General features: G+C 38.6%; 1 protein-coding gene across 1 annotated transcript in view; it reads left to right on the top strand.

The window, feature by feature from the left end:
• Positions 1-890: 890 nt before the first annotated feature.
• Positions 891-14,925, top strand: part of cdkal1 (CDK5 regulatory subunit associated protein 1-like 1) — a 202,331-nt gene continuing 188,296 nt past the window's right edge. Inside the window, exons 1-3 of the mRNA XM_029505241.1 lie at positions 891-1,027; positions 2,230-2,393; positions 3,293-3,405. Coding sequence (XP_029361101.1) covers positions 2,236-2,393; positions 3,293-3,405 — 271 coding nt within the window. The 5' untranslated portion in view covers positions 891-1,027; positions 2,230-2,235. The remainder of the gene's footprint in view (positions 1,028-2,229; positions 2,394-3,292; positions 3,406-14,925) is intronic.

Raw genomic sequence — 14,925 nt, 5'->3', positions numbered from 1 at the left:
CAATAACAGGGTTAGGAGCAGCCAAGGTTCACTGCATGAGGAGTGATGTGATGGCTGAGCAGTGTGGTCTGTTCCACTAGAGGAGCCACTGTAGCTCATTATGCGTAAAAGGTTCATTCTGATTCTGATTGATCATCAGGGTTTCACCCCACCTACATTCAGTACATTTGTAAGGAGAAATGCAGGAAGAAGACCCTTTCCATTTTGAGGGACTCCTTCCATCCTGTAATGGACTGTTTGCGCACTTGCTTTCTAGTAGGAGATAGTACTAAGTTATTACTAATAAAACTAAGATAGCCAGAATGTTGTTCTTTCCACAAGCCACATGACTCATCACCAGCCAAGCACCTTGAACCTGATACAGGTAAAGGAGGCCGATTTTCTTAACTTGGCATATAACTCATCTTACTTTTTTAGTTACTGTTGTTTTTGTTTTGTTCTTTCATCCTTCTGGTCTTTTTTCTACACTGTATGCCAATTCATTTTAAGACTGACTTCAAAATCCTTTTAATTACTAATGGTAATTAAAGGCTTGCCCTGTCCTGTATACTGGGCCCTCCCTAAACAGTATGTCTGAGTTATCCACCAGAACACAGTCTGACATCCTTGAATAACATTAACTTGCCAGAAATCAGTCTGGCAGAGTCAGATTTTCCCACTGCGGGAATCTCACTGCAAGAACTGTAAGTGTATGTCAGAACTGTATGTCAGATTTTAATATATATATATAGTTTAGATATATATATATATATATATATATATACATTTATATTTTACTATTGTGAAGCGTTTGTGTGTTACAAACGTTATTGTCCAAAGTCACAAAATCATTAATCCACTGTTTGTGACGATTACGCACGCGCTTTGTTTGTCCCTCTTCGCTTGCCGTATCTACGCACAAGTATGGCGGTGTGGGTTGTGACAACTATGTTTTGATAGTGTAAAAAAATATTTTTTTTGCCATTTGCAAAATAAGCTGTTCTGGGAAACCGTCTTTATCTAAACCAACATCTCATTTGCCACTCTGGTAAGATACTGTTACATTATTTCAACAGGTCTTGCTGTGCAAAATAAGATGCACGTGGGTAGTCGCTTGCTAATCATGCTAGCCACGCTAACAGTTAGCGTGACATTAACGATAAAAATAACTCCAGGTTGGTCGGTATCTAACCATTTCAGCCTAGCATGTGTATGCCGTTTTTTTGGATGGATTATGGATGGAAAGCATCAGCTGGGTTAATGTCAATATAACCTTAAAATGGATCGATGTCGTCTGTGAACTTTAGGAAGATAAGTTCATAAATAAAATTTACACTGATTCGATTTGATGTATGCGCCTGCTGCTAACCCTTTGTGTAGCTAAAGTCGACCGCAACAGGCGAGATAGCGGGATGGATTTTGGGTGTCAACCTTTTGTTAGAAAATAATTAGTTGTTTCAAGCGTTTTTATATATATATATATATATATACTGTATGTCATATTAGACTTTACACTTACTTTTTACCTTTCTCTGGTGACCACTGATTGTTTTGGGCCACAGACATGTTTTGGATACGTTGATATCCTTACTACTCAGGAGGAGGAAAAACACACATTCTTTCATCCATCTTTTACCGCTTATCTGTTCCGGGGGGGGGGGGGTGTGGATGGATGCTGGAGCCGGAGCCAATCCCAGCTCACACTGGGTGAGAGCTTCGTTCACCCTGGACAGGTCACCAGTCCATCACAGGGCCAACACACAGAGACAGACAGAGACCAACAACCACTCACACTCAGACCTACAGTTTAGAGTGACCAGTTAACCCAAACATGACGTCTTTGGATGGTGGGAGGAAACCCACGCAGACGCAGGGAGTACATTCAAACTCCACGCAGAGTTTGCATGCGGGAACCTTCTTTGTTGTGGGCCTACAGTGCTAACCTCTATGCTGCCGTGCTGTCCCCCCCACCACGCACACACTATAAACCAAAATAAACCAAAAAGACAGCTGATCATATTACTTTATAAATATAATAACTCTGTTATAGTATATTGGCTTCCTGCCTGAATTATTGACATAAAAGAAGTGATAAAGAATGTTTCTAGTGTATTAAATACATTTTTATATATTTTTTTGTGTATTGCTGTCATTTTTTTGGTAAGTGTAGTTTTGGGCTGCTCAAATGTTTCACTGTATGGGAGGCCAATGTACAATGCTGTGCTGATTAAAGTGCTGTCTGATTTTCAGATCATCATGCCGTCTGCATGTGACTCTTTGATTGACGACATTGAGGACATGGTGTCTTTCAGTGACCCCACTCCTCATGAGAGACAGTTAGCGAGAAAGAGTATCATACCAAGATCCAGAAAGAAAAAAGAAGTTTTGATCAATGAGGAGCTCCAAGCTGACAGGTGGGTCAGATGTACTATGTGGTGCTACAGCGACTAATTTTAAATAGCAGTTTACTGTTTCTGTCATTTAAGGCTGATGATGGGCATGCAAATATTAAATGAGATATTTTAACTTGAGGTAGCAGGAAAGCAAAAGGTGTATATTATATTTAGGTGAGCTAATCCGCTTTTTTGTTATTGTTCGTATTGGCTCTATGAGGCCACTTAATTGATCTGAGCCACTGTGAACAAAATTACTTTCACCTTTGCTTTCCCTGGTACTACAACTCAAAATGTCTGCTGTGATAGAGCAAAATAAAAGCTTACACCAGTCTCTTGTGGAAGTTTTTCACTTACTCAAGTGGATAGTTATACATGTGCTGGATATGTTGACTGTTATATCTGTATTTTCTGTATCTGTATTTTTTAATACGATACGTCATCTTTTCAGTTCTGGTTTCTTTCATGTTCATGTAGATTTCCTATAAATCAAGCAGAATGTGTACATGAAGTGATATAGACTGATAGATAACAAATTCATTGGAATATCAAGTTAACTATCATGCTCTATCATTAGGACCACATGGATTTGCTGGTGAAAAGCACCTTACAGTGACAGCCAACAAATCATCCACATTAGCTGAGATTGCCACTGGCTAAGGCATGGCATTAATAATGATAGACAGATAGAAACAGGTCAGAATGACGCATGTTATAGTCATATTAAAGAGGAGCTGTGGTTAATGACATATGTTGTCATATATCTTTAAATGTCCTTATTGGTATCAAAGCCATAAAATATGACATCTTTACATTCCTAATTAATGAAATGCTGAAGAAAATGATATTGATTTGATTATTTTCACACTCAATATGAATCAATACATGTTACTATTTATTTTATTGTTATCTATTTTAAGTGTGATCCCTGGGACCCAAAAGATCTGGATGAAAACGTGGGGCTGCAGTCATAACAGCTCAGATGGAGAGTACATGGCAGGACAGCTTGCTGCCAGTGGATACAAGATGACTGGTAAGAGATTTTTACCACCAATTATGGTTATTTGACTTGAAGTCTGGGAAATAATAACCAGTTATTAAGGTGATAAAACCAAAATGAGAAAAATAATAATGAAATATAATATATAATGAAATAATTATATTTTTTAAACCTTGTTTCATTTGAGATGCCAAACTTTATTTTGGCATCTCTATTTTGCCTCTATTTTGGGTAGCTATACAGCTGATGTAATTTGTATCCCTAAACACAAGGGGACACTCTTGCTTTGTAAGTAAGTTGTGTCTTTAATATTATGGTGGTTTCAATTGTTCCTTGAACTGAGGTTTACAGGCTTTCAACAAACTCAACCAAGCAATATTTAGTTAAAAATGATGATTGTGACATGTTGGAGGCTGCTAATTTTAAAGTACAAGGCCAAGTGGAATTTGTCCCTCTATTGAGAGGAAAATCTGAAAAACTTAAGTTAAAATGGTCCCCTGAGAAGCAGCCTAAACAGGTGTCTTTCCCAGGAATTAATTGGGGAATGGGTTGCACATGTGATGGCAGCTGCTAAAGGGTGCACTGATAAAGTAGGGTGTTCTTGAGTCTGAGGTCTGGAAACGAAACAGACAGTGACTGCATGCCCTCATTGCCTTTTATTTATCAAACTAAGTTTCAAACAGAATGTCACTTAAATATGCGCTTTGTTTTCAATCTGCCCAAATAGTTGGGAAAGTTTGTTTTTTTTTAAATCTTTTCTCTCACTGATAATATGATTACTTTACAATGGCCATTTATATTTTGCACACTGTAATTAGTGATTAAGGATAAGGGATACACTGCTAAGATACTTCAAAAGAGACAGACTCTAGGGCCATTTGACTGTAGCTAATGCTTCATTGGCAGTCATCTTGATTTAGGGCTTTGGCTGTAATAATAATGGGAGCAATTATTGTTGTTGTTGTTATTATTATTATTATTATTATTATTATTATTATTGATATTGGTAGAAGTTGTAGTATTTGAAATTGCGTCTTGGGGCTATAATGCATCAGTGTTGACGTGTGTCAGATAACTAATTTCTCAGAGATAGAAGAAAAGAATTAATGTAAAACACCTCAGGCATTTTTATCAACGTGGGGTCTCACTGTCAAAGAAGAACATTAAAAGTAAAATTTTAAAGTGTGTGTGTGTGAGAGACACACACAGTACAATTTACTCAAACACAGGCCAACGGCTTTCCCTCTTATCTAGTAATTTAGAGCCTTGATCGCTAAATTATTTTCCACTTCTTTGTTTTCAGTTTTCTCTGTCCCTTGAGTTCCTCTCTGAAATAACACGTCTCCCTCTCTCAGTCTTTTTTTCACCTTCTTGTCTCTCGTTCTCTTGATTCAGTAACATATCCTCTGTCAGAACAAGTGCAAAGACTTGATATTTCTTGTGCTAATTCTGTTGCTGTAGATCTCTTTTGGCTCTGTGGTTTAATAAAAGGGTGGCGATTGTCTTTCAGGAAGTGACTGTCGTGAAAACCTATTGTTTGTAGTAATGAAGTTGTTTTCCTTTCCCACTTCTCTTGTTGTCTTAAGGTGCTCCCTCAAAAGACTTTTAGGTAACGGGGTCAGAACTTGGTTTTATCGATTCAGAATTATTGAAACATCTTTGCAATTTGTTTTTGTTTGTTTCTCTTTCTCCTCTCTTAAAGTAAAACAATGCTGCTTATTCGGCGAAGGATCCTGATTCCAGGCTCTATTACGCTCACTGGTTAATTTTATTACATTTTTGCTCAGTCGATATAAACTCTATAAACATAAAAGATTTAAACCAATTCAAATACAATAGAAAAACTTCCACAATTCACACTTTCCAGATATAAAACCCATCACTTGATTTTCTTTATACCTGAAAGAAAGACACTAAAACATAATAACAGGTAATGTATATATACTCTGATCGGTCAAAAGAAAATGAGGTCAAAATTGTACAGTGCGGTTTTACCACGATTCACACATTTATACAGTTTGTTAGTGTGTTGCAGTTATATCGGTGTTACCTTTAAAAGTTTAAAATTATGGTTTTTCCACACACAGGCCTTTTATGTAGTCACAGGTTTTTGTAAATGCATTTGTTGTATAGCACAGCACTGTTATTTATCACGTCGCATAATATGATTTTTCCAGCAAAATGTGGTGCTCTCTCTCTGCTCTCTGTTTCTCTGATGCCTTCATCCTGCCGTTTCCCTCAGTCCCCTTACAACGAAGTACTTTAAAGGTCAATGACTAATCGCTAAAGCTAAAGGATTACCTTAGTTTCTGTCTCATTCTTTTCAGCTTTTTTATCTGTCTTTCCCCTTGTTTGCTTCTTTCATCTCTTTCTTTGTTTCCCCCCCCCCCCCCCTTTTTTTCCCCACTTTCATCACCTACCCCTTTTTCGGGTGTATCTTCAGTCATTGTTTTTCCCTGTGAGACTGTAGAAGGAGAAATTGCCTGCCATGGCCAGACTCAGTGGAGATTACACTCAGAGTGGCCGATGATTGTTTTGAATGGTATAGCATGGAATGCAATGCACTTGGCTAGAATGGCATGAAATTGTTGGGACTGCAGTCGAGAGAAAAATAGTCTGGAATGACAAGGACTGAACTGAGTTACCGAAGGATGTAGTGTCTAGTCTTTGGCTTGATTGGACGTAAGGACATTGAGAAGGTTCAGCTTTAACATTTGTGCGTCAGAATGTTTTGTCCTCCTCTAAAAAAAGAGAACCAGCTGGAATTATTGATATCTTATTAATATCAGAGGGATATCACTGCGGTGTCTGCCACTGAGACCTGTATTGTTGCACAGAATATAGAGTTTGGGCAAAGAAGCTTTCACTGCCTGACAGTCTGCTCTGAAAACATGACATCACCTCATCTCGCTCTCTCTGTCTCTGGTTTCTCTCTTTCACATCGCCTTCCTCATGAGTTCTTTCATCCCTTCCCCAACTCCTCTTTTCTTTCTCAAACTATGACATCACCTGGTGTGAGACATAGTAGCAGTTCTTTCGTTGACCACTAGGTGACATCCTTGGCTAATGGGAGGAGCTTTTTTGTTGCGCCTGTGCCTCTGCAGTATCGGGATGAGGTCACCCCTCTGAAAAACATAATCTGTATTCTCATTCATAGTTTTAAAAAGTTGTAATGTTGTGGTGCTAGGGTCACTATATTACAAAGAATGATGACTTTGTTTGGATGTGAAGGCCAACTTCTTGTTCTTCAGATAGACAGCATCTTGATACTGGCATTCAAAAATTTCTAAATACACAATACACATTTTATGACATTTTTCATCACACTATAAATCTTTTGGAGCTACTGTTGTTTACTTTTGTTTGTTTTTCTTTCAAATTTAATATTTTCTTACTGGCCAGTTGATGCAAGCAGGCGGCTAATTTATTCAGCCAAATATATAATATAAAGTATGAAATGTTAAGTAATTCTCACATGATAATTTGAAGAGAAGCCTCTGATTTCTTAATTCAGTGTTTGCCTTAACCTGTAACAGCAACAACAACCTGTGTCACTTTTCTTTTACTCTTTTATTGTCTGAACACTTGTCAACGCTTGTCCTTAGTTGCTGTGCCTTTGTACAACCAAAGAGGGCACTGTTTACCTATGATAATGGACAGTTACAAAAGATCTACATTTGAGAAGCCATGCAATGTGCCAAATAGTGACTTCATTGAAAGGTGTGCATGTGCACGTAAGCGCACACACTCTCACACACGCACACACCCCCTTCATGGAAAGTCACACCAGGATATTTTGATTGTTTTTGGCTTCTCTTCTCCCCTCCCAAGCTCTTCTCTGCCAGCCAGTCGCATACACAGCAGTTCAGTTATGATTTTACATACCGGTTAGGCAGAGTTACTCCCTTGTACAAAGTGTCAGCCAAATGAGCTGTTCTCAGTTCCTGGTTTGGATGCAGACGGTTGGAGGATATGGGTTTCAAAGAGAGGGTGTGAGCTATTTTGATAAAATGATATGAGGACTTAATTGATCAGCAGGTATTACAGGTGCTGCTGTGGAAAGAACATGCTGGAGGTGTCATTGCTGTGCCTGTTAGGGAATGATTTTCAGTGAAATGATTTTTGACTGAAAGGCTTGACTTGTTGGTTTTACTTTGTGATTTGTTGTTTTCCATAATTTTTTTTTTATTATTATTGCCTTCCTCAATTTAGTGAAGGTGTAAGATCATTTTTACTGGCATGAATTGAATCATTTGCAAATAAAGAATCCTTACTTTTTCCTATTATACAAATTAAATTGAATATTTTTATTCAATCAAAGTATTTGGCAATTTAGTCCGAAACACTGTCAATATGTTCTGATTGAGCTCTTACTGCAGTCGCGTTTCAAGCACTTCTGCGGCTCTGTGTGATTGTATTACATCACTGTAGAGTATTCTCACTCAGAGTGTGTGTGCACCTCGCATACGTGCCGCCTCATTCATAAAATGAAGTGTGTGAGGATCTTCTGAGTGGTTCACTGTGTGCTACGCAACATTACACGCCGCAATATTATAGCCAATGAAAACTTACAATGTTCTCTCTGACTCCACCTCTCACACACGTTCATGCACTCAGCCAGCTCACACACACATTTGCTCTTCTCACAGACGTGGTGGGAATTGATAGTGAAAAGCGAAAGTGTGTGAGAGACGTTTTTCGACTGCCTTCATTCTGCAAGATTATACATCTTGCCTGGTGTACATATGCATCTGAGAAAGCCTTGCTGTGTTCTTGCTGTCTTTACACTATCTTGCAACTGTGTGTATGTCAGACAATCTCACTTTACTGATTGAAAGCGGGAAATGAGCGACAAGAGTAAAGGGAAAAGCATTGTAATAGAAGATGGAAAGAAGAGTCAAAAGGGGAGGGAAGAGGATGCTGGGATGAAGGGTGCCAAAATCAGCTGAAGCAAAGGTTGGACAAAAGGAGGTGAACAGGGAAGGCAATATGCTGGCAGGGAAAACGAAGTAGGCTCTGGCAAAACGAATATAGGCAGTAGAGAAATGGATAGATGGAAAAATAATGGAGTGAAGAAAGACGATGAGAGGAGAGTAGTCTGAGGAATGCTAGACATAATGAATGAGAAAGTCAGTACGCTAGAGAACAAGGTTGAGCAAATCAGAGACTTAAGTTGGCAGCTATGGAAATTGATATAAAGTGAAAGTTGTAAGAAAAATAAGTTGAAAATGAACTAAACTGAATATAGATGGAACTATAAATACAACAAAAATATAAATTTCAGAGAAAGAGACAAATATTTCCTGCATGCACAGTCTAATTGAGTGTAATTTGTATAATGTCCTTAAAGCAGACATTTGACAGGTTGAAAGGATGTCACATTTATACATTACAGTTGCTCATTTGGCAGATGCTTTTATCCAAAACAACATGAAAGTGAGGGGCAAAAGCTTCAGCACAGCAGGGGGTGCCTGTGGCGCAGTGGGTAGAGCACACACCCCACAAACAGGAGGCCACAACGTCTTTGACGGCAACACTGGTTTGGCTCCAGCAGGTGTCATTTGCTGCATGTTACTGGTTAAGAAAAAAAAGAAAGAAGAAAAGCCATGAAAAAAGCTTCAGTGCAGTACGAGACCTTGGTGTAAATATTAATTCCTACATCTGTGCAAAAATAACATATTAAGTGCTAATTCTTCAGGTGTTAATGTGTTTTTAGATATATTAACATTGCTATATGAGGGTTAAACCAATTTGAATACTGGTTTCTGATTTGTAAAAACAAAAAATGACATAAAGAAAATCTTATAACCGTAGCATAACTCAGAATAGTCTGACTATTCCAAGAAAACACACAATTATATAGTCAAATAATTTGACACACATACACAGTTTCTAGTTACCTTTGAATTTCTCCAAAAGTCTACAAATAGACCAATGAGTCCAGACAGCCATGTTGTTGTCTTGGAAGGCTGCAAGATTAGCGTGAGCCCAAGCCATGTGTGTGTGCATACGTGTGCGCATTTTGGTGATCCTACAAGGTGACCCATGTGTAGGCAGTACCCAGTCACCATTTAGAGGCCATGGGATTAGAGACCCCAGCCATTCCTGCCCTAAAATTCCCCTAAGGGAAATATGGATAGAAGGGAAGAAGGAAATAGGATAGCCTCAGAAAAGAGGGGATCACTGCTCAATCTCATCCATCGATTACTCTCAGGAAAGGAATTTTGATGGCACACAGATTGACCTGATAAGCACAAGCATTGCAACAAGAAATTGCCACGGGAGTTGAAGACAATAATAACAAGCCTAGGGATTTATTTGTGTCATCCTTGATGTTTTTGCCACATTTAGACTAACAGCCACATTATTAGTGATAAGCAAATATGCAAAGGGAAAATACTGAAACAACATGACCTGTGTCTGTTGTCTATATACCTATCACTGGATATATGTTACTGGCATTAAGCAGTGAAGCAGTGACATTTGCCATTTGTTCACAGATCACATTTATTGCTAACATCACTTCTTATATGTAAGATTTAGGTGGCAGAAAGAAGAATTGCAGTGGACTGAAAGAGAGACCACTTCTTGTTCCCTTGAGAAGTCACAAAAAACAAAACAAATTGATTCCCTGAAGGGTGGTTACATCTCATCTCTGTTACATAAACCAGAAGGAAGTAGGAAGGGTTGAGGAGGAGGAAGAATGGAAGCAAGAATCACTATGCCAGTCCTCCCCCTGACCATTCACTTGTTCATTCTCACTTTCATCCCTCTGATGGAGAAACCTGGAGATAAATGAATGGAGAAGCTTGAGAGGGGTTTCTTTTGCTGCTTTCTTCCAGAGGAAGGATGCTTATTCCCTATTCCCTACTGAAGCCAGCCAGCCAGCCAAGCCCTGTCATCCAAGGAATACTGCTTGGATTCTACAGGGATTGGGAATACCCTGAAGGGTTATAATGGGACTATCATTGAAGGGATGTGAATAATGGGATAAGGCAGGAGCTAAGGGAAAAGTATGGGGGTGGAAGAGTTAAGGAGGGGAGGGAAAGAAGCAAGAAGCAAGTGATAGGAGTATCTCTGGAAAGGGGATGAGGGGTGAAACCAGATTTTGCTTATATCCAAAGTGTTGAAGCTTAACTCAAAGCAGGGAATCATGATTATGGCAGCGGAGCTGGCCTAATGATAACTAGCTAGTGGCTAAGTAATGGACAGTTTAATCCTCAGACAACATAGACCAACCAATTGAAGATTGAAGTTCAGGTTCAAGTTTCCCGCTTGAACAAGTTGCTTCAAGGTGCTTTTTTAACAAACCATTTAACCCCCAGTGTGGCAATTAACTGCTCAGGTGACATTACAACTTTCTGTTGATATGTTGGGGAGCTCCTGGGTGTGTATGAAACCCACTCTCCTTTGCTTCTGTTTTGCCATTTCATATTTATTTACACAAATGAATAATATTGTTGAGTTTTTATAGTTTAACTACATTTCTCAGTAGCTTGGAGGTAGCCTTGCTGCTTTCTGAATCAAGTACCTTCTCAGTAGTTAAGCTCTTTTATTGATCACACATTGGGGTAGCGTCCACACAGGTTGCATTTCCGAAATCATTTCTGAAGCTCAAATGAGCCGGAGATTTCTGTTACGGGCTGAAATAAAACGGTCACTACTACCACATTTAGGCACTTCTGCATGACGCTGATGTGACAACGCTGGTACATGTCTGCAGACAGATCAGTGTCCAGCTTGGTGACCTCATCCACTAGGGAGGACAGTGATAAGCGGTGTCAGAAACTTGTTTCCATGAGAAAGAGAGCGAGAAAAGAGATCTAGATGGGATTTTTCCATTCATGAAGATTTGTATCTGACCACACAATGTTCAGAGAATTTCCATACCACTGTTTAATTTCACTGTGGCTACGTGTTTACCATCAAGATGAGAAGAAAAGCATAGACCTGCATTAAGTCCAAATAATATGAATATTTGTTTGTGTTGTTTATTTTGTTGTTTGGAATATATGTCTTATTTCTAGTCAAAACAAATCTTTTTAAACTAAAAAAAATACTTCAAGCTAATTTTCACTTGAAATAAGTACAGGGTGTCCCAAAAAGTTTGACAGAATTTTGCACACCAATTATTTTGGCAATTCTTGTTTTCATAGAATGTATAGAAACAGATCAAGAAGTCATTTAGCGTCTTGGAATATGCTTACACACAGTCACCCAAGACTGTGCAGCTTGCCTCCAGTGCAAAATTCAGGAAAATTTGGTTGGTTTTTCCAAATTTTGCAAGCATATTTCAAGACGCAAGACTTCTCTTTGGGAGTGAACGGCATGGCTCAACCTGAAAACAGAACAAAATTAAAACATTAAATATAAAATCTTGATCTGTTTTTATACATTCTGTGAAAATTTGTGGTTGTTTCAACAAGAATTGCCAAAATTATTGGCCTGCGAAATAATGTCAAATTTTTTGGGGCACCCTGTATAAAAATCTGTCCGTGGAGCAAGGATTTTTTTTGCTTGTAATAAGGAAAAAAACTTGCTCCAGGGACAGATACTTATTCCAAGTAAAAATAGTCTAAAAACAGCTTACTTTTTGAGGTGATGAGTCTTATTTCAAGTGTAATGAGATTGTTCTGACCAGGAATGAGACATTTTGACTAGACATTCTTGGTAAGATTTTGAGTTTTTTCAGTGTACATATATACACACACAGACGCATACGTTTTTGACCATGTGTGACTGTTTGAAGCAGATGTTCATTCTTGTTGTTGTGGATTGGTCGTGTTGTGAGTTAGCGGAGCTCATTGTTCAGTAAACAACTGAACTTAACTTTTTTTGCCTGTGTGTCTGTTTGACTGAGCTTTATTGATCAGTAAGACAACACTGAGTTGGCACAAAGTTCAATTTAGTAAAAAGCTTGGATGTAGTTGCACTAGTTACTTTCATTTTGCTGCAGCTTAGCTTGCTATATTTCTGAGGGTAATAGCTTTGATGTAGTTAAGCTTCATTTAATGTTAGAGTAACTAGTACCTTTGCTCACTACACTTTCCAAGGAGCTTGCCCAACACTGCAGACAGCATTGTGGCTATAAAATCAGGATTTTAGCAACAGCAGGAATGACTGGTGGATAACATGTTGTCTTAATGGCCACTTGTCAGTTGCTATTTCATACTTTGAAATATTTCTTCATTGTCTGACAGCAGAGCAATGAGAACAGCTTGATTGTAAAACTAGCTGTTTTAAAATACTGTATTTGTGAACAAAGTGATTAGGAGAGAATGATGTCTTTGTTTAGAGCTTACAGCCATACTGTATATAGGCTTTTGACCAGTTCTTCACTGTAGAGCAATAAAGTTACTTAAGAGTTAACATAGAGGGTATGAAAGAGGGCAAACAGAGTGTTAATTAGTGTCACCACAGGACAAATAGAGTTTTATCGACCGTATAAACTGTGCTAATTTCGAAATGTCTTTGTTTTTATGCAATTACAGTTGGTGTCCTCAATTGTTCAGTAGAGCAATGTCAGGGAATCATTTAGCTTTGTTCACTTGGAGGACAAACACTGCATTAGTAGCTCTGACTGCCCTGACAGTGGGGCCCAAACAACCAAAGTGAAATGAGATGTATTCTTTGACATTTGACAACTCATTGTCATTTTCTCTGTTTTTTGAATAATTAGCTTGTCTGGTATTTTACAAGCTCAAAGAGACTTTTTAGTCTTTCTCACTTCTAATTTGTCCTCTCCGCTTTGTTTTCCCTGTCATCTTGACTCAACAAGGAAAACACAACTAATTTCCCTCATGAAGACAAAATGAAAGCTTGAAAGACATTAGTAATTAACGTAGCATGCCAGGCTGTTGGTGTGGGTGGAGTACATGTGTGGGAGACATGGATAAAAAGTGAAGAAATTGAGAGTTAGGCATTCAAGGACATGTCATAAAAGACTTTTAAAGCCCCCCCCTTTGAGGTTTCTCTCTCCCTCTCGCTCTTTCCTTTGGCCCTTTTTGTGTTACTTTGGAAGATAACCCCTGCTTTCTGTCTGAGAGTCCAATGCTCAACCATCAGTGCCAGTACTCGCTGACCACCTGCTGAAATAGAAAGCAGGGGTGACCTGTGCGTGTGTGTGTGTGTGTTTATATGAGGCCACCTGCTGAAATGAAAGCACTGGCTACTTGTGAGTGAAGAGAAAAAAGTGTGTGCTGTATGAATTCACGAGTGTTACGTGAACCAGCCATTAATTTGAACAAACAACGAAAGGGCCAGTTAAGTAGGTGAAAGGATTCAAATGTCCTCACAAGTGGTCTAATTCAAGACTATGCGTGTTCATGTGTACTTCTGTCCTTTGTAACAAATTAATTCTACATGTGTCTCTGTCAGATCTCCCCTTCATACATATAAATGAATCAGCTATGTGCTGGATTTCCATGTGAGAGCACAGATATTAGATAAAGTGGATTTAAAAGCTGTGGATGATTTGAGCAGTGGGTTTATTTTGAATCGCCATCAGGCAAAGTAATGTTGAATGCCAAGCAGAACAGATGACTAGAAGCATTGGCAGGACCTTAGTTGACCAGAGAGACATGGTGAATACACATAAGTAATTGTGTGTGTGTGTGTGCATGTCATACAAGGGTTATAGGCCTAAGTGCTTCTCTGCTGCGCACTCCGCAAGACTGGGTAAAGACAAATAATAACTAAACAGAAATTCGTTGGAAGGCATATGTACGTGCTTGTCTGTATAGGAACTTTTTGTCCACTTGACTTCTTTTTGACTACTTTTTTTTCCCTAACAATTTTTCATGCTTGTGCACACTGATTCAACTTTGCTCTACTCTGTCTTCCTGTGGTCATATTAGTAATATAAATTTATACAGGGTAAAATGACCAGAGTAAATGTAGGTTTAGCCAGGAAGGAAATTGATTGCTGTCTATAGGATAGGCATTAAGTGTGGCCATTAGCAATTTCCAGGAGCTATTAGGTCCCTGAAGTGTGTCAGTTGTGTTGTGTTGGACAGTAATGAATAACTAGGGATTTAGAAAGCAAAGTCCCAATATCCGGTGCTTGTAGTAATATCTGCTCTGATAGAATCTAGAATAGTTATAGTTAATAGAATTAGTTTACACATTAAAATGAACAAATGAAGCCAACTCCAAGAAAAACAGTTTATTTTTACTGATAGTATTAGTTATTTCAGTTTTTGTGTATCATTTGCATTCCATCCTGATAGGCTGGATCAAATACACAAGCACACAGAACATCCACATACAGAAGTGTGTGAAGTTTATTGATAATCCAAGGCTTTCCACATGGCAGACAGATGGCTCTTCTAATCTTCCAGACAGGCACTGCCTTTTGATATCTGATCTGATTTGATGATTACTGTGTGCAATAGTGTGTGTGCATCCATGTTTGGTTTCTAAGGATGAGCTCAGTAAATCTGTCCTCAGAAGGCCCCTGCTAACTCTGTCTGTCTATGTGTGAATGTTCATGCAGGTTTTCATTGTGTTTAAGTTGCCTAACAGTTGTGGTTTCAATGTGTCCATGCTCTTGTC

Source organism: Echeneis naucrates, chromosome 6 (assembly GCF_900963305.1).
Source record: "Echeneis naucrates chromosome 6, fEcheNa1.1, whole genome shotgun sequence".
In the NCBI taxonomy this organism is placed as follows: Eukaryota; Metazoa; Chordata; class Actinopteri; order Carangiformes; family Echeneidae; genus Echeneis; species Echeneis naucrates.
The sequence above is the reverse complement of the archived record's forward strand: the minus strand, read 5'-3'. Positions and strand labels throughout refer to the sequence as shown.